The sequence below is a fragment of the Mya arenaria genome, chromosome 12 (genome assembly GCF_026914265.1).
Source record: "Mya arenaria isolate MELC-2E11 chromosome 12, ASM2691426v1".
In the NCBI taxonomy this organism is placed as follows: Eukaryota; Metazoa; Mollusca; class Bivalvia; order Myida; family Myidae; genus Mya; species Mya arenaria.
Window position 1 is genome coordinate 69527230 of NC_069133.1, and position 21119 is coordinate 69548348.

Sequence of the window (21119 nt, forward strand, 5' to 3'; positions counted from 1 at the left end):
TTGGGCGCGTTGTGAGTCGTTGTGAACTTTAGTGTGTAATCCGTCGACATGCAGGTTTCTTGGTCGATGATTTGAAAATATTTAAAGAGGCCGTGATCAAAATCAACTTGACTATAACGACTTCAACAGAGGAGCTAATGCACTACTTGAACACCTCTGAATTATGAAATAATATAAGGCACATGATTACAATGTGTATATACTATGGTTTAAATTGAGTAGTATATAAACTGCTTAAACGCCTTTTTTGTTTATACGACTGTAACTCCAGCAGAGCTAATGAAAAGCATACCGTGCATGAGAATTCCGAGTAATCCCACTAGCCGATATATTGTATTTAGAAAGGCCATGATAATAACCTAATATTTATCTTTCGGAAAAATATTTCTATTTATCTATTTATAAATCTGTATTTTTTTATTTATTAATGCATTTATTTGCTCACTAATATATGCAATACACTTTTCGTAGTATAAATCAAATACAGTTACTCGTTTTTTCTTCAAAAGTGTCCTCTTACAGACGTAAAAAACCGTTTCGCAAGGACGAACACCAATTTTATCTCGTACTGTATCTATTACGTATACTGCAAGGAGCCATCGGATTTCCTCAAGGCTTGCCATTGTTAATACTGCAAGGAGCCGGTGCACAGCTTTAATGACTCTCAATGTGTATTTTGCAAGGAGCCGGTCCACTGCTTCCACTCCCAAAATAATATATACTGCAAGGAGCCGGCCCATTGCTTCAACGCATATCATTGCATAAACTACAAGGAGCCGGCCCACTGCTTTAATGTATGTCATTGAATATATAACAAGGAGCCGGTCCACTGCTTCAACGCATGTCATTGTATATACAACGAGGAGCCGGGCCAATGCTTCAACGCATGTCATTGTATATACAACAAGGAGTCTGTGCACTGCTGCAACGCCTGTCAATGTATATAGGGCAAACAGCTGGTGCACTGTTTCTATGCCAATCTTTGTATATTTACTTCAAGGAGTCAGTATATTGCTTCAATTCCTGTCATTGTTTATACTGCAAGGAGTATATACTTATGCGAGCCTTCCACTGCCTCAATGCCTATCATTATATATACTGCAAGATGCCGGTCCATTATTTCAACGGCTATCATTGTTTATACTGCAAGGAGGTGGTGCACGGCTTGAACCCCTTGCACTATATATACTGCGAGGAGGGGATGTACTCATTCAACGTCTATCATTGTATATTGTGCGAAGGAATCGGAACACTGCTTTTTCGCATTTGAATTTTTATAGGGCAAGGAATAGGTGCACTACATCCACGTCTATCATTGTATATAATGCACAGAGTCGGTGCACTGTCTCAATGCCTACCAAAGTATATACTGCACTGCTTCGAAACATACCATTGCAGATACTGCAAAGAGTCGATGCTCTGCTTCAACCCTTTGTGTATTCTGCTAGAAATCGGCGCACTACTTAAACCCCTCTGATTTCAAAACTAACATGTACCATTTATTTTTGATAACATTACTTATTTGAAATTCTAATATAAAGTGATTTATATGAATCTTATGCTGCAATTTAATTGAAAAGTTAATACACTGTATCTTTATTCTGAAAAGCAGTCTTATCTTACTAAAACCACATAATACATCGTAAATAATTATTTATCATTTTGGCTTTTTTAAAAATAGTATTACATGAAAAAGGCTATTCATTCACTATTTATTTTTGCTCTCATTTTATTAAACTTCCTGAGTGAATAAAACAGAATAAATCATTTATATCTAAAGCTTGAAATTTATCGGTCCATGTTTTCACTTAATAATGTTGAATCATTATTGTTTAGAAGGTTGTAATTCATCACTCTTTGAAACATCCTTGAATTACTTTTATTAGTTTAGCTTGAACATCTTCAACCTAATTATACTTTGTGATTTTGGATACAGTTTATGAATGATACGCAAATGGAGGCAACCCGTTATATTGGCTTTGCTATTTTGATTATAGAACTGCTATGTTCCACCGACATAAAGGTAAAAATTCTTTTATTTTATATCTGCAATCACCTGGGGCCGTATTCATAAAACATTTTAGTGCTCTTCTTAGATGGTTTTAAAGAAAACTAACTATGTGTTTTCATCTAAAATAGAGGTTTTCATATCCAGGGGATTTAGACATATAGGATCTGACACTCGTTGTCATATAATACAAGATTGTATTAAACGAGTTTATGAAATTTGTTAGTAAGCGAGCCTCTGGCGAGCTTACTAACAACTTTCATGGACGAGTTTAATAAAATTCTTGTATTAAATGACAACGAGTGTCAGATCTTTTTTATCACATGCTTAAAACGGTGTTATATTACCAATTTAGTTCCACTTTCTGAACCGATTGTTTGACAGCCAAAGTACTCAGAGTAGAATGTCAACGATGCGCCACATAAAGAGTTCCAAATTAAAATGACAAAAGTAACTAGCAGTTATCAAGTTTTAATTCTGATAAAGCCCTTAACAAGTCACAACTATAAAAATGTGTAGTAAAATATCCAACAGCATGAATAACGAACGATTTTAACCAAAAAAAAAACAATAAGTACACAATTTGATGACGTCACACTCAGAGTACATGCATTTACGCGGTTTATGTGAACTACATCGGTCTGTCAAGTTTTACTGTGTGCACGGATTTAAAAGTTATTCGCTGTCGCTTTCTACGATGATTTTGCAGCGTTTTCTTAGTGTACATGGAGTTTCACAACATGCAGATGATTACGGCGAAGCCTTTCTCTGTACTGCATGGATATTGATGTTGAAAAAGTTCCACCAAGAATGTTTCCAGAGAACATGATGTTCTAGCCGCCATGGGATGTGTAAGGAGATGTCTGTGCTGCTGAATTCGTATTTGCGTTTTCGGTAACCGACAGCTGATTAAACTGGCAAGCAAATGGCATTGATTGAATATAGCTTGTGTTGGTCAAGATGGAAATGATTGAAATGTTTTTGTGGTGTTTGTCACTAATGTGGCTGTATTTGTTGACTGACTGGATATTTATGTGACTAATGATCTTCATTATCTGGTTGGCGGAACATTGTTATCAGAAAGTTTTTGTACAAGATGCTTTCTGGCACTATGATTCGTTAGCCATTTGTCTCCCGGAAGTCTTACAGCTTCATTATTGAGGTAAGTATTTGTTGGCATTTAAACCATTTTCTTTACAAACTATGCGGAGGGATATCTAGGTTGCGTGTGATTAGTCTAGCAAATAGAAATTTCTGATAGGTTATATTACACATGTGTAAGATAAAAATATTCGTAATGGGTATATTACACAGAAAACAAGGGTAAGCATGTGATAAAAAATGCATTTAACGTTGACTATATTCCTGCTTTGTGGCACGGAAATAAGTCAAAATACGTCATGGAGTCGATAGGGGTTTTAAGTATAAAGAATCCTCTGAAGAATAAATCCGGCCACATTTTAACCTTGGTGGCGCGTCAAGTCCATTATACGAATTGCATGCATGTGTCAAAGATTATGCAACTATCAATGCCTCACTTGGACACGGCGGAAATATGGAGAGTTTAGACAGCGGGCAATTTCCTCCACCCGGGTAATGACATTGCCGGATAATATCAAAACCTGAAATTTATGATGTCATATACGTTAAGATGTACGTAAAACTGCCATTCTTCATATTATGACAATATATGTATATAGTTGCCTTGCCTAAAAATGTAGGAAATAATCAAAATAACTTTTAAAGTCTATTTTTGGTAGGGTTACGGAGTTGCAGCGGAGGAAGACCCGTGTAAAGGGAAGCCATGTTCGCTGACAGGAGAGTGCGCAATATCGCGGCTGGGCAAGTGCACGTGTAAAAAGGTAAGCCACATAACGCAGATGTTATATGATGTATGACCAGATTTACTTTAATTATTGGTATTACATACCATTGAGATTGTACGCATGTACCGGCCAGTATAGAAGTATTTAATGCTCCCGGTATCAATTTTCCAGAATGTATCTATACTTAATACTGCATGTATACATTAGATTGGATATAAATGTTACTTTGTCGATACACGATTTGTTTGTGTGTTTTGTTTGTCTGGTTTTCATTACACAAGTTACGTGCCTGTAGTTCTCAATGCATTAATGACTTCAGGGACTGGGCAACAAATGAAGGGTCTGAATGCATCATATAAGCTCCTCGAAAAAGCCCGACTCCATAAATAATTACTTCATGCAGCTAGCCAAAAGAGTCAAATGAAAGCATATAAACGACACCAGATAAATAGCACTTTTTAGGACTTTTTCATGAGAATTTCATGATATTTATAAGACAACAAGAACAAGGACACAAGTATCACGAAGTGAATTAATATTTTAACAAAATGAACACGTTACTGCCATCTTTCGCCACAACATACCAGTTGATTTTTACTTTTACTTTCAGGATACATCAGGATATGTATATTTTGGTTATTTCTTTGCGGTCATACATTTTCTTTGTGGTAATAGATTGTCTGGATACGACCCATCTTTAGATTTGGCGCGAAAGAAATGTCCACCAATCCGTTATAGTGAAAATAATACAAACTTTTTTATGATAAAAATATTTTCAAATTTTAAGAATCAACGTGACAAATAACTGGTATGTGGTGGCAAAAAGTTTCTTTTACCTGTCGTGTTTTCTTTTATCAGACCTTCATGGTAATTGACTTTGTAGAAATTGTTTTGTTACTTGATAAAGAACGCGAAATTATTAAATGTTCATGAAAACTGTTATTCATGTGGTTGTGCACATATGGTACCATAAGGTCACATGAAAATTTATTATATTCCGCATGCGAATTATTTAAGACATTTTGATTATTGTATTTGGATATGGATGCAGATTATGCCTTTAACGACAGGGTTTCAAGTTCGAAGACGAAACCAATACCAAATGTGTTGATATGGACGAGTGTGGGTCACATTTCCACGACCCGTGTGAACACCGAGGAATATGCCATAACTTCGTAGGAGGTTACAGGTAAACAAAGATTAATTTAAAATGCAAACTATTAGTGGGCACCGATTGTAAGCATAGCGCGACTTTGACGACGGTATGTTATCGAGCGGATCCCCACTTTAGGTTTCAAAATACTATGATAAATATATTTTTCATGCAGTATCTTTTAATATTTATAGAAACGAAATTGACTTCTATTGGTGCATTTCTTTTCACAATTAGTTTCTTACTTAATATTCGTCCTAAAATATATGTATACTCAGCTAGTCAAAAACCCTAATGAACTCTTGCTTCGCTGACCGTTTCAAGGCTGTAACTACCACATTAATTATATAAATACAGGTATAGTGTATCTCGTTTTGTGCCTCTGGTTGTGTGCCCCTAAATATGGTATTCGTTATCTTTGGCTACTGGGCATGTCCCTGGATATTCTACTGTATGAATTATTCCATGTGACGAACGAAGGATCATTAGTAAATGTGGTAATTGGAAATGAAGCGTAGCATCGTGTGTTCAGTTATCTTTGCCGAAAATAATGTATATCAAGGGGTTTTCCTTCTGAAAAACAACAACATTTTAGCACAGAGCATAATAGCAGAGTATACGATGAACCCTTATACACTTGTACTACCTTTGTTACCAGTTCGGCGACTAAACCTAGACTCTTGTGTCCAAACCCGAAAAGATAACTCTACCAGAGTCAATATGTTACTATTCTAGCTGTAGCTGCCTGCAAGGTTGGAGTAACGATTCCCATTGCTACTCGAATGTGAGCTCTGATACGAGATGTGTCCCGGGCTATGAGGGTCCCCGATGTCAGGATAGCATGTGTGGACATTATGGGTACTCGGAGACAGTGGGCGTGGATGATTATAGGTGAGCGCATGGGCAGGAGAACAAAATTCAACTGACAAAAACATTGGGGCATTATATTAGCCTATTAAAATGGTCGGTGGTTATTGTTTGTATTGCATTAACAGGTAACACGTCTGAAGAAAGTTGTAAAAAAGAATATGCTTCAAGGTTCGTAAGCCCCTAAGAAAATTAAAAATTATAATTTTGACCATGATACGTTTTTATCATTTCTAACCGTGACTTTTGTTTAGCAAAAAAAAAATGACATCTCCACGCCTAGATTCTGATGCATTTTCACATGTTTTGTATTTTCTATTGCTTTTCATATGTATTGTCTTCTCGCTGTAATTCTAAATATTTACTTTTCTCGTTGCATTGTTCAAATCAAGAGTTGAATATTTCAGTTGTATTACCCTTTATGTACATGATTCAGTTGCATTGTCATAGGTTAACAGGTTTCAGTTGTATTGTCATATGTAATCACATTTCACTTCCGTCTTCGTTTGTGAAAATGTTCCAGTTGTGCTGTCATATCGTAACATAGTCTATATATCGTCATATGTTAACAAGATACTGTTGTTATATAGTTCATAGAACACACGTTCTACTAGCAGCACATATATGAAATAAAACAGTTCAGTTTGTGTCACACATGTATATTAGAATAATCAAACATGATCATATTGTATTGTCAGATGTAAACATATTCCATTTGTAGATTTGATATTATTTTCGTATCGTGGTACATTGTATGGATGGTCACAAGTATTCTCTAGTTGTATGTTTTTGATGTATAAGCATTACAATCTGAAACCCGTCCATCTGAGACTGTTCCAGTTATGTTTTTCAGATGTATATGTTCGGAAGGCTGGACGCACACCGCTGAAAAGGGCGTGTGTGACATTGACATTGATGAATGTAAACAATCTGATGCATGTAGCGACAAAGGACTCTGTAATAACACGGACGGTAAATTGCCTCTGTTCGTCCATTTCCTTCCTACAAATAATTTGTGGAAACAATTCAATTAATGTAACTACCAAGTCAAAATAACCTTAAATCATTAAACAAGCAAATATATTCATATCAACCGAAAAGCAATTTGCTATTCGTAATATTGGTAAAAAATGGTTCATGCTTAAAATCAGTTCATTGACTAGTTTATTAAAACCTAGATAAAAACCCAAACTGTATTTCACAATCCGTTTTTATCGTTTCATTTACGTTGATAGGTTCATACGCGTGTGTTTGCCTCTCTGGCTGGAATGGAGCCAACTGTTCATCTTACAACTGTACCGTCCGTCCTTGTGAAAATGGTGGTACATGTGTTGATGGCCACTGTCTTTGTACGAGTAATTGGGCGGGCAACGATTGCTCGTCTTATGTTCCAACAGACTTAGACACATTGATTCCAGGTAAGATCGGTGTAATGGTTAATGTCAATATACTATTAATTCTACAAAACAACTTTATCCTATTCAGCCATATGATATATCTTGTTGTTTAATATGTTGCTTTGGCACAGCTATTATCAGTTCCAGTCCAGTTAATATTTTGCTTTAACTGACCCTCGCTAGGCACACACGTTTATCATATTTAAAATGAATGAATTATATCGTCGAACCCCGTTCTCAGGTTGGTTTGAATTTTCCCGAGGCTCGAGGTATGTTCGCCGGTACTTGGGGAGTTCGAATCAACGGGGTTCGACTGTAGTTTCATCGTGTACGTATGTGTCATAACGAATGTACATCAAGTAAGCTGCTTGGGAATAGTTGGTACATATATATTTATAGCATCTATGTTTGAATATCATGAACTTTATTGAGTGGAAATTTATCATTTTCAGGCATTGCCGATCGTATGTTGCTGTACGGAAGTTCTGGATTACTTATGGTCTTGATTATACTAGTGTTCGTGTCTGTTTGGTGTGCATGCAAGAATAAAAAGTAAATAATTTGCATCGCAGATATCTTTATTAATTAATTGATGTCTGTCAAACTAAAAAACAAGCTACAAGTTATCGCAACTTTCTCGGGATTCTTTGACCAAAAACGTGTTTTAATTATTGCATACATTTATTGTTAAATGAAACTATTTTGTTTGAGAGAAGGTAAAAAGAAAAAACACTTCTTTGACTATTACTCGACAACATTGACCTGATCCTGGTGACCTCTCTAAGCTTAATTTTACAGCTGAATTATTTTCTAGAATTATATTCGGGACCTTTCTTGCCTTTACTATTACTAAACACGTCGTAAATAAACATGTTTTAGCATGGTCATCAATTTAAGTTTTTATTGGTGGGAGAACTATCGTCTTACTTATTACAGTGCGTGTATGCCAAGTGATATTTTACGTCATAAATGCTACAAGGTATTATTTTGCTTCAAATGATGACTTTGAATACATTTAACTTTACTTTTTATACACCATATTAGATGAAACATGGCGCAGTCTACGCAACTTACATAGACCCGCATTTGTTTGGTTTTTACTAGATCATTTATGACGTAATTTATTACGTGATATACAGACACTGTAATAGCCCAAACTATGAGCAAACACAGTATACAATATACTTTGTGGGTTCGGTCCCGGCACACGCCTGTGTATTTTTTCTATTTTTTAGTATTGTTATTTGCAATTTTCTTAGGTCCAAATACTCAGATATATTTACATTTTTTCCGTACGAAGTTTCAGGAAATGACTCGGTGGAGTATAATTATAACCCTATATATCAACACCATATATTGAAAATATAACTGTTACAGTGTTTAAGTTCAATTAATTTGTCTTGTTTTAATAAATTTACAGGACGGTTAATAAAAACAAAACCGGCTAATGCGCAAGGGATTCGAAAAGGCTACTTGTTACCAAAATTTTAGGAGTTCTTCACGCTAACCACCTGCATTGCATGCACGGAGAGCCCACGGGAACTGATTTATTTCCCTTATCACCGTGTAATACATTCACGCATAAAGGTCAAGATCAGGTTAAGATTGTCGGACACTATAGCAGTTGAAAAGTTTTGAGGCATCTGCTTGATACAATACATTTTCAGGCAACAGAAAGTTTTCCCGAACAGAACGATGGTAACCATAGACAACTATGGCCGTTTTCTACGCAAACCGTTATTCCAATAAATTGTCAACCGTCAACGGAGACTTGCCGCACGTGTGATGCAGCAATGAAATGCAAACATCAATGTGTACAAGAGTGAAACACAAACACAGTTAACCTGATAATTTATTAAAATACTGAAATGTATTATGAGCTCATCCTTAATTTCCTTATTTAATCGCCTCGGGAAACCGAATATTAAGTTCCATGCGCGTGATTAGAAACTTCAAAAGCATCGCAGAACTAGTTGGTCATATTATTTTACATTGACTTAATATGAATGATTGCTCTTGCTTGATCAAAGACAATTTGGGTATATTTGCATTGAAATTAGATCTTCCTCACTGTTTTCTCGTCGTGTTACTGTCGTTGTTTGTCTCCCAGATTTTTAAAACAATGATAATCAAATGCTGCTATAAATGGAGCTTATGCTATTGGTAACTTTGACTTAAACACTGTGGAAAATAACAATATGCCATAAAGAAAATTGATTGAAGAAACTATATAAATGAAATATAGGAATCTATATATTTTGGATATTTACTTCACAGTACTTGAAAAAGTAGTATTTTGGAGTTGCGAATTGGCCCTATTTAAGGCATTTGGAACACCTCGGCCATTTTCCATCGAAAATAACCTCGGATGTATGCCGGTACATGAGTAGAAGTAGTTAGAAAAATATTAAATTCTAGTAAAAGTATTAATTAATTTGAGTTCGGATACAAACCTGATTATCCCGCCATATGCCTTTAACGACAGCGTTACAGGTTCGAAGATGAAACCAACACCAAATGTGTTGATAGGGACGAATGTTCGTCACATTTCCACGACCCGTGTGAACACCGGGGAATATGAACTTCATAGGAAATTACAGGTAAACACAGACTATTTTATGCTTTTGCTTAGTGAACACCGACTGTAGGCATGCGCGACTTTGACGACGGTATGCGAACAATCGGATGCCCACTTCAGGTTTCAACAATATTTTATCAAATTATTTCAACTTATATTGTATCTTCTGCAGACTGAATAAAAATAGCATTCTTTGTAAATGTAATAATCAAACAAAAAGATAAGGAAAAATGGTTGTCAATAAAAAAAATCACAAGTCTACAGATTTTATGTTTTGTATTGTATTATGGATCGGAGGTCTTTCTTTACAAATACAATTTGACTTGACTTGACTTGACTAGACTTGACTTGCACGTCTTCTCAAGCAGTCTTATGGAATATTTATAGAAAAGAAATTAACTCCTTTTGGTGCATTTCTATTGATATTTTTTGTGTTGTGTGTCTCTCGCTGTGTCTCTCGTTGTGTGTCTCTGTATGCATCTCGTTGTGTGTTTCTCGTTGTGTGTATCTCGTTGTGTGACTCTCGTTGTGTGTCTCTGGCTGTGTGTATCTCGTTGTGTGTCTCTCGTTGTGTGTTTCTCGCTGTGTGTATCTCGTTGTGTGACTCTCGTTGTGTGTCTCTGGCTATTTGTATCTCGTTGTGTGTATCTCGTTGTGTGTCTGTCTCTCGTTGTGTGACTCTCGTTTATGTTTCCCGTTGTGTGTATCTTGTTGTGTGACTCTCGTTGTGTGTATCTCGTTGTGTGTCTGTCTCACGTTGTGTGTCTCTCGCTGTGTGTCTCTCGTTGTGTGTCTCTCGCTGTGATTATCTCGCTGTGTGTCTGTCTCTCGCTGTGTGTTTCTCGTTGTGTGTCTCTCGTTGTGTGTCTGTCTCTCGTTGTGTGTCTCTCGTTGTATGTATCTCGTTGTGTGTATCTCGTTGTGTGCCTCTCGCTGTGTGTATCTTGTTGTGTCTCTCGTTGTGTGTCTCTCGTTGTGTGTATCTTGTTGTGTCTCTCGCTGTGTGACTCTCGTTGTGTGACTCTCGGTGTCTGTCTCTCGTTGTGTGTCTCTCGTTCTGTGACTCTCGGTGTCTGTCTCTCGCTGTGTGACTCTCGTTGTGTTACTCGTTATGTGTCTCTCGTTGTGTGTATCTCGTTGTGTGTCTCTCGTTGTGTGTCTCTCGTTGTGTGTATCTCATTGTGTGCCTCTAGTTTGGTGTCACTCACTGTGTGTTTTTCGTTCTGTGTCTCTCGTTGTGTGACTCTCGTTGTGTGTCACTCGCTGTGTGACTCTCGTTGTGTGTATCTTGTTGTGTGTATCTCGTTGTGTGTCTCTCGTTGTGTGTCTCTCGCTGTGTGATTCTCGTTGTGTGACTCTCGTTGTGTGTCTCTCGTTGTGTGTCTCTCGCTGTGTGTCTCTCGTTGTGTGTCTGTCTCTCGTTGTGTGTATCTCGTTGTGTGTCTCTCGTTGTGTGACTCGCGTTGTATGTATCTTGTTGTGTGTATCTCGTTGTGTTTATCTCGTTATGTGTATCTCGTTGTGTGTATTTCGTTTTGTGTCTCTCGCTGTGTGTATCTTGTTGTGTCTCTCGTTGTGTGTCTGTCTCTCGTTGTGTGTATCTCGTTGTGTGGCTGTCGTTGTGTGACTCTCGTTGTATGTATCTCGTTGTGTGTATCTCGTTGTGTGTCACTCGCCGTGTGTATCTTGTTGTGTCTCTCGTTGTGTGTCTGTCTCTCGTTGTGTGTATTTTGTTGTGTGGCTTTCGTTGTGTGACTCTCGTTGTATGTATCTCGTTGTGTGTATCTCGTTGTGTGTCACTCGCTGTGTGTATCTCGTTGTGTCTCTCGTTGTGTGTATCTTGTTTTGTGACTCTCGTTGTGTGTCTCTCGCTGTGTGTATCTTGTTGTGTCTCTCGTTGTGTGTCTGTCTCTCGTTGTGTGTATCTCGATGTGTGGCTGTCGTTGTGTGACTCTCGTTGTATGTATCTCGTTGTGTGTATCTCGTTGTGTGTCACTCGCTGTGTGTATCTCGTTGTGTCTCTGGCTATTTGTATCTCGTTGTGTGACTCTCGTTGTATGTATCTCGTTGTGTGTCTGTCTCTCGTTGTGTGACTCTCGTTTATGTTTCCCGTTGTGTGTATCTTGTTGTGTGACTCTCGTTGTATGTCTCACGTTGTGTGTCTGTCTCACGTTGTGTGTCTCTCGCTGTGTGTCTCTCGTTGTGTGTCTCTCGCTGTGATTATCTCGCTGTGTGTCTGTCTCTCGCTGTGTGTCTCTCGTTGTGTGTCTCTCGTTGTGTGTCTGTCTCTCGTTGTGTGTCTCTCGTTGTATGTATCTCGTTGTGTGTATCTCGTTGTGTGCCTCTCGCTGTGTGTATCTTGTTGTGTCTCTCGTTGTGTGTCTCTCGTTGTGTGTATCTTGTTGTGTCTCTCGCTGTGTGACTCTCGTTGTGTGACTCTCGGTGTCTGTCTCTCGTTGTGTGTCTCTCGTTCTGTGAAACTCGGTGTCTGTCTCTCGCTGTGTGACTCTCGTTGTGTTACTCGCTATGTGTCTCTCGTTGTGTGTTTCTCGTTGTGTGTATCTCGTTGTGTGTCTCTCGTTGTGTGTATCTCATTGTGTGCCTCTAGTTTGGTGTCACTCACTGTGTGTTTTTCGTTCTGTGTCTCTCGTTGTGTGACTTTCGTTGTGTGGCACTCGCTGTGTGACTCTCGTTGTGTGTATCTTGTTGTGTGTATCTCGTTGTGTGTCTCTCGTTGTGTGTCTCTCGCTGTGTGATTCTCGTTGTGTGACTCTCGTTGTGTGTCTCTCGTTGTGTGTCTCTCGCTGTGTGTCTCTCGTTGTGTGTCTATCTCTCGATGTGTGTATCTCGTTGTGTGTCTCTCGTTGGGTGACTCGCGTTGTATGTATCTCGTTGTGTGTATCTCGTTGCGTTTATCTCGTTATGTGTATCTCGATGTTTGTATTTCGTTTTGTGTCTCTCGCTGTGTGTATCTTGTTGTGTCTCTCGTTGTGTGTCTGTCTCTCGTTGTGTGTATCTCGTTGTGTGGCTGTCGTTGTGTGACTCTCGTTGTATGTATCTCGTTGTGTGTATCTCGTTGTGTGTCACTCGCTGTGTGTATCTTGTTGTGTCTCTCAGTGTGTCTGTCTCTCGTTGTGTGTATTTCGTTGTGTGGCTGTCGTTGTGTGACTCTCGTTGTATGTATCTCGTTGTGTGTATCTCGTTGTGTGTCACTCGCTGTGTGTATCTCGTTGTGTCTCTCGTTGTATGTATCTTGTTTTGTGACTCTCGTTGTGTGTCTCTCGCTGTGTGTATCTTGTTGTGTCTCTCGTTGTGTGTCTGTCTCTCGGTGTGTGTATCTCGTTGGGTGGCTGTCGTTGTGTGACTCTCGTTGTATGTATCTCGTTGTGTGTATCTCGTTGTGTGTCACTCGCTGTGTGTATCTCGTTGTGTTTGTCTTGCTATTTGTATCTCGTTGTGTAACTCTCAGTGTATGTATCTCGTTGTGTGTCTGTCTCTCGTTGTGTGACTCTCGTTTATGTTTCCCGTTGTGTGTATCTTGTTGTGTGACTCTCGTTGTGTGTCTGTCTCACGTTGTGTGTCTGTCTCACGTTGTGTGTCTCTCGATGTGTGTCTCTCGTTGTGTGTCTCTCGCTGTGGGTATCTCGCTGTGTGTCTGTCTCTCGCTGTGTGTCTCTCGTTGTGTGTCTCTCGTTGTGTGTCTGTCTCTCGTTGTGTGTCTCTCGTTGTATGTATCTCGTTGTGTGCCTCTCGCTGTGTGTATCTTGTTGTGTCTCTCGTTGTGTGTCTCTCGTTGTGTGTATCTTGTTGTGTCTCTCGCTGTGTGTCTCTCGTTGTGTGTCTCTCGTTCTGTGACTCTCGGTGTCTGTCTCTCGCTGTGTGACTCTCGTTGTGTTACTCGTTATGTGTCTCGTTGTGTGTATCTCATTGTGTGTCTCTCGCTGTGTGTATCTTGTTGTGTCTCTCGTTGTGTGTCTCTCGCTGTGTGTATCTTGTTGTGTCTCTCGTTGTGTGTCTGTTCCTCGTTGTGTGTATCTCGTTGTGTGGCTGTCGTTGTGTGACACTCGTTGTATGTATCTGGTTGTGTGTATCTCGTTGTGTGTCACTCGCTGTGTGTATCTTGTTGTGTCTCTCGTTGTGTGTCTGTCTCTCGTTGTGTGTATTTCGTTGTGTGGCTGTCGTTGTGTGACTCTCGTTGTATGTATCTCGTTGTGTGTATCTCGTTGTGTGTCACTCGCTGTGTGTATCTCGTTGTGTCTTTCGTTGTGTGTATCTTGTTTTGTGACTCTCGTTGTGTGTCTCTCGCTGTGTGTATCTTGTTGTGTCTCTCGTTGTGTGTCTGTCTCTCGTTGTGTGTATCTCGTTGTGTGGCTGTCGTTGTGTGACTCTCGTTGTATGTATCTCGTTGTGTGTATCTCGTTGTGTGTCACTCGCTGTGTGTATCTCGTTGTGTCTCTGGCTATTTGTATCTCGTTGTGTGACTCTCGTTGTATGTATCTCGTTGTGTGTCTGTCTCTCGTTGTGTGTCTGTCTCACGTTGTGTGTCTCTCGTTGTGTGTCTCTCGTTGTGTGTCTCTCGCTGTGGGTATCTCGCTGTGTGTCTGTCTCTCGCTGTGTGTCTCTCGTTGTGTGTCTCTCGTTGTGTGTCTGTCTCTCGTTGTGTGTCTCTCGTTGTGTGGCTGTCGTTGTGTGACTCTCGTTGTATGTATCTCGTTGTGTGTATCTCGTTGTGTGTCACTCGCTGTGTGTATCTCGTTGTGTCTCTGGCTATTTGTATCTCGTTGTGTGACTCTCGTTGTATGTATCTCGGTGTGTGTCTGTCTCTCGTTGTGTGACTCTCGTTTATGTTTCCCGTTGTGTGTATCGTGTTGTGTGACTCTCGTTGTGTGTATCTCGTTGTGTGTCTGTCTCACGTTGTGTGTCTCTCGCTGTGTGTCTCTCGTTGTGTGTCTCTCGCTGTGTGTATCTCGCTGTGTGTCTGTCTCTCGCTGTGTGTCTCTCGTTGTGTGTCTCTCGTTGTGTGTCTGTCTCTCGTTGGGTGTCTCTCGTTGTATGTATCTCGTTGTGTGTATCTCGTTGTGTGCCTCTCGCTGTGTGTATCTTGTTGTGTCTCTCGTTGTGTGTCTCTCGTTGTGTGTATCTTGTTGTGTCTCTCGCTGTGTGACTCTCGTTGTGTGACTCTCGGTGTCTGTCTCTCGTTGTGTGTCTCTCGTTCTGTGAAACTCGGTGTCTGTCTCTCGCTGTGTGACTCTCGTTGTGTTACTCGTTATGTGTCTCTCGTTGTGTGTTTATCGTTGTGTGTATCTCGTTGTGTGTATCTCGATGTGTGTATCTCATTGTGTGCTTCTAGTTTGGTGTTACTCACTGTGTGTTTTTCGTTCTGTGTCTCTCGTTGTGTGACTCTCCTTGTGTGTCACTCGCTGTGTGACTCTCGTTGTGTGAATCTTGTTGTGTGTATCTCGTTGTGTGTCTCTCGTTGTGTGTCTCTCGCTGTGTGATTCTCGTTGTGTGACTCTCGTTGTGTGTCTCTCGTTGTGTGTCTCTCGCTGTGTGTCTCTCGTTGTGTCTCTGTCTCTCGTTGTGTGTATCTCGTTGTGTGTCTCTCGTTGTGTGACTCGCGTTGTATGTATCTCGTTGTGTGTATCTCGTTGTGTGTCTCTCGCTGTGTGTATCTTGTTGTGTCTCTCGTTGTGTGTCTCTCGCTGTGTGTATCTTGTTGTGTCTCTCGTTGTGTGTCTGTCTCTCGTTGTATGTATCTCGTTGTGTGTATCTCGTTGTGTGTCACTCGCTGTGTGTATCTTGTTGTGTCTCTCGTTGTGTGTCTGTCTCTCGTTGTGTGTATCTTGTTGTGTCTCTCGTTGTGTGTCTGTCTCTCGTTGTGTGTATCTCGTTGTGTGGCTGTCGTTGTGTGACTCTCGTTGTATGTATCTCGTTGTGTGTATCTCGTTGTGTGTCACTCGCTGTGTGTATCTCGTTGTGTCTCTCGTTGTGTGTATCTTGTTTTGTGACTCTGGTTGTGTGTCTCTCGCTGGGTGTATCTTGTTGTGTCTCTCGTTGTGTGTCTGTCTCTCGTTGTGTGTATATCGTTGTGTGGCTGTCGTTGTGTGACTCTCGTTGTATGTCTCTCTTTGTGTGTATCTCGTTGTGTGTCACTCGCTGTGTGTATCTCGTTGTGTTTCTCGCTGTGTGTATCTTGTTGTGTGACTCTCGTTGAATGTATCTCGTTGTGTGACTCTCGTTGTGTGTCTCTCGTTGTGTGTCTCTCGTTGTGTATCTGTCTCTCGTTTGGTGTTTCTCGTTATGTGTCTCTCGTTGTGTGACTCTCATTGTATGTATCTCATCATGTGTATCTCGTTGTTTGTCTGTCGCTGTGTGTATCTCGTTGTGTGTATGTCCCTCGTTGTGTGACTCTCGTTGTATATATTTCGTTGTGTGTATCTCGTTGTGTGTCTGTCTCTCGTTGTGTGTATCTCGTTGTGTGTCTCTCGCTGTGTGACTCTCGTTGTATGTATCTCGTTGTGTGTATCTCGTTGTGTGTCTCTCGCTGTGTGTATCTTGTTGTGTCTCTCGTTGTGTGTATCTCGTTGTGTGTGTGTCTCTCGGCGTGTGTCTCTCGTTGTGTGTCTCTCGTTGTATGACTCTCGTTGTGTGTCTGACTCTCGTTGTGTGACTCTCGTTGTATGTATCTCGTTGTGTGTATCTCGTTGTGTGTCACTCGCTGTGTGTATCTCGTTGTGTCTCTGGCTATTTGTATCTCGTTGTGTGACTCTCGTTGTATGTATCTCGGTGTGTGTCTGTCTCTCGTTGTGTGACTCTCGTTTATGTTTCCCGTTGTGTGTATCGTGTTTTGTGACTCTCGTTGTGTGTATCTCGTTGTGTGTCTGTCTCACGTTGTGTGTCTCTCGCTGTGTGTCTCTCGTTGTGTGACTCGCGTTGTATGTATCTCGTTGTGTGTATCTCGTTGTGTGTCTCTCGCTGTGTGTATCTTGTTGTGTCTCTCGTTGTGTGTCTCTCGCTGTGTGTATCTTGTTGTGTCTCTCGTTGTGTGTCTGTCTCTCGTTGTATGTATCTCGTTGTGTGTATCTCGTTGTGTGTCACTCGCTGTGTGTATCTTGTTGTGTCTCTCGTTGTGTGTCTGTCTCTCGTTGTGTGTATCTTGTTGTGTCTCTCGTTGTGTGTCTGTCTCTCGTTGTGTGTATCTCGTTGTGTGGCTGTCGTTGTGTGACTCTCGTTGTATGTATCTCGTTGTGTGTATCTCGTTGTGTGTCACTCGCTGTGTGTATCTCGTTGTGTCTCTCGTTGTGTGTATCTTGTTTTGTGACTCTGGTTGTGTGTCTCTCGCTGGGTGTATCTTGTTGTGTCTCTCGTTGTGTGTCTGTCTCTCGTTGTGTGTATATCGTTGTGTGGCTGTCGTTGTGTGACTCTCGTTGTATGTCTCTCTTTGTGTGTATCTCGTTGTGTGTCACTCGCTGTGTGTATCTCGTTGTGTTTCTCGCTGTGTGTATCTTGTTGTGTGACTCTCGTTGAATGTATCTCGTTGTGTGACTCTCGTTGTGTGTCTCTCGTTGTGTGTCTCTCGTTGTGTATCTGTCTCTCGTTTGGTGTTTCTCGTTATGTGTCTCTCGTTGTGTGACTCTCATTGTATGTATCTCATCATGTGTATCTCGTTGTGTGTCTGTCGCTGTGTGTATCTCGTTGTGTGTATGTCTCTCGTTGTGTGACTCTCGTTGTATATATTTCGTTGTGTGTATCTCGTTGTGTGTCTGTCTCTCGTTGTGTGTATCTCGTTGTGTGTCTCTCGCTGTGTGACTCTCGTTGTATGTATCTCGTTGTGTGTATCTCGTTGTGTGTCTCTCGCTGTGTGTATCTTGTTGTGTCTCTCGTTGTGTGTATCTCGTTGTGTGTGTGTCTCTCGGCGTGTGTCTCTCGTTGTGTGTCTCTCGTTGTATGACTCTCGTTGTGTGTCTGACTCTCGTTGTGTGACTCTCGTTGTATGTATCTCGTTGTGTGTATCTCGGTGTGTGTATCTTATTGTGTGTCTCTCGTTGTGTGTCTCTCGTTGTATGTATCTCGTTGTGTGTATCTCGCTGTGTGTCTCTCGCTGTGTGTATCTTGTTGTGTCTCTCGCTGTGTGTCTCTCGCTGTGTGTATCTTGTTGCGTCTCTCGTTGTGTGTCTGTCTCTCGTTGTGTGTATCTCGTTGTGTGTCTGTCGTTGTGTGTATGTTGTTGTATGTCTCTCGTTGTGTGTATCTCGTTGTGTGCCTCTTGTTTTGTGTCACTCATTGTCTGTATCTCGTTATTTGTCTCTCGCTGTGTGACTCTCGTTGTGTGACTCTCGGTGTCTGTCTCTCGTTGTGTGTCTCTCGTTCTGTGACTCTCGGTGTCTGTCTCTCGCTGTGTGACTCTCGTTGTGTGACTCTCGTTGTGTGTCTCTCGTTGTGTGTATCTCGTTATGTGTCTCTCGTTGTGTGTCTCTCGTTTTGTGTATCTCGTTGTGTGTATCTCGTTGTCTGTATCTCGTTGTGTGTATCTCATTGTGTGTCTCTCATTGTTTGTATCTCGTTTTGTGTATCTCGTTGTGTGACTCTCGTTTTGTGTATCTCGTTGTGTGTATTTCGTTTTGTGTCTCTCGTTGTGTGTATTTCGTTTTGTGTATCTCGTTGTGTGTATCTCTTTTTATGTCTCTCGTTGTGTTTATCTCAAGGTAATGGAAGATGACAGCAATCATCATGACACGGCTTCAACGTGAACGTTATTGAACGCTGTAGCACGTCATGGGAGACTTATTGTACCTGAAATGCATTATTTATAAGTAAACATTTACAAATATTTACACAAAGCTCAAAGATAGAACACCACTATAACACTGCAATACAACTTACACACTTCAATTCAACTTTTACACTGCCATGTAACTAAAGCACTACAGCACAACTAACACACTGCAATACAACTTACACACTTCAATTCAACTATTACGCTGCAATGTAACTAAAGCACTACAACACAACTAACACACTGCAATACAACTTACACACTTCAATTCAACTATTACCATGTAATGTAACTAACGCACTACAACACAACTAACACACGTCAATTCAACTTTTACACTGCCATGTAACTAAAGCACTACAGCACAACTAACACACTGCAATACAACTTACACACTTCAATTCAACTATTACACTGCAATGTAACTAAAGCACTACAACACAACTAACACACTGCAATACAACTTACACACTTCAATTCAACTATAACCATGTAATGTAACTAACGCACTACAACACAACTAAAACACTGCAATAAAACTTACACACTTCAACACAACTAACACACTTCAATACAACTTACACACTACAACACAACTAACACACTACAACAAAACTAACACATTACAATACAACTCTCACACTTCAATTCAACTTTTACACTGCAATGTAACTAACGCACTACAACACAACTAACACACTTCACCACATAGCAACTAACACACTGTAATACAACTAACACACTACAATACAATTAACACACTACAATACAACTAACACACTTCAACACAACTTACACACTTCAATACAACTTACACACTACAAAACAACTAACACATGACAAAACAACTAACACACTACAATACAACTTACACACTACAACACAACTAACACACTATAATACAACTTAAACACTACAACACAACTAACACACTTCACCAAATTGCAACTAACACACTGCACTACAACTAACACACTACAATACAATTAACACACTGCGATACAACTTACACACTACAATACAACTAACACACTACAATACAACTAACACACTGTAATACAACTTACACACTACAATACAACTAACACACTACAATGCAACTAACACACTGTAATAACAACTAACACACTACAATACAACTAACACAATACAAGACAACCAACCCACTACAAAACAACTTACACACTACAATACAACTTACACTCTACAACACAACTATCACACTTCACCACATTGCAACTAACACACTGCACTAGAACTAACACACTACAATACAATTAACACACTGCAATACAACTAACACACTACAATACAACTAAAACACTGCAATACAACTAACACTCTACAATACAACTTACACACTACAATACAACTAACACACTACAATACAACTAACACACTACAATACAACTAACACACTACAATACAACTAACACACTGCGATACAACTAACACACTACAATACAACTAACACACTTCAATATAACTAACACACTACAGCACAACTAACACACTACAATACAACTTACATACTGCGATACAGCTTACACACTTCAATACAACTAACACACTACAGCACAACTAACACACTACAATACAACTATAACACTGTAATACAACTATAACACTGCAATATAGCTAACACACTGCAGGAAAACAAGATCATTGCAATACAACTAACATACTACAATACAACTAACACACTACACCACATAATTAACTTAAACACTGCAATACAACTATAACACTGCAATTAAACTAACACACTACGATTACGATATAACTAAAACACTACAATACAATTAATACACTACAATACAACCAGAATAACTGCAGTACAGTTCATGAAGTAACCGATAGCATATGGATACAGGGCTAGAACCGTACTCAGTCAAAACGCCAACCAATAGTCTTTGGACATGGCAAAGATAAAATGTACAAGAAATATCTCATGAAACACGGTTCTCAGAACTGTTGGCTTACATAACAGACTGTATAAGATAAATAATTGTTAAGCTGTTCAATGAAGATATTAATCAGAATATCTGAAACTCATTTCAATTGCTATTGTTAAATGAAGTTTAAAAGAAAAATCATTTGATTAATGAGTGATTTAATGATTTTATAGATTGAAATAAATGACATTGAAACAGTGTTTGAACCAATTGTGTATAGAACCTATTTTAATAAACGCACCCAAACAACTGGCTTGTTTATGAACTATTCGAAAATGATTAAATTTTGTATCGAGTCTAGGTCTTAACATAGAAAACCTCAGAAAAATGAAAAGCACGTAAAGGAATTTAACAAATTTTGAGGAAATTTAATAATTATTAAGACAATTTCTTATTGCCGAATGTTCAATTGTCCGCCCTTCTTTATGTTGATGTCTTTCTCGCTTGTTCATAAGTTGTTATCCAGTTCGGACGTGTGTTTGTGCACTCTGCGGCTCATCCTCTGATACTAAATTATCAGTGACGTTGATCAGACCATTTATTCTCCATCGAAGCAGCG

At 39.7% G+C, this 21119-nt stretch overlaps 1 protein-coding gene across 2 annotated transcripts; it reads left to right on the forward strand.

Moving 5' to 3' along the window:
* Positions 1-1781: 1781 nt before the first annotated feature.
* LOC128212351 (fibropellin-1-like) lies at positions 1782-9033 on the forward strand. Of its 2 annotated transcripts, XM_052917756.1 has the most exons (8): positions 1782-2023; positions 3769-3870; positions 4905-5023; positions 5723-5878; positions 6708-6826; positions 7090-7272; positions 7704-7803; positions 8919-9028. In XM_052917756.1, exons 1-8 carry the CDS (start codon positions 1940-1942, stop codon positions 8998-9000), a joined length of 945 nt encoding a protein of 314 aa, XP_052773716.1. In that variant the 5' UTR covers positions 1782-1939; the 3' UTR covers positions 9001-9028. The 2 variants fall into 2 exon arrangements, with proteins under 2 accessions (XP_052773716.1, XP_052773717.1); XM_052917757.1 differs by lacking the exon at positions 7704-7803 and having other exon boundaries at positions 8919-9033.
* The last annotated feature ends 12086 nt before the right edge of the window (positions 9034-21119 follow it).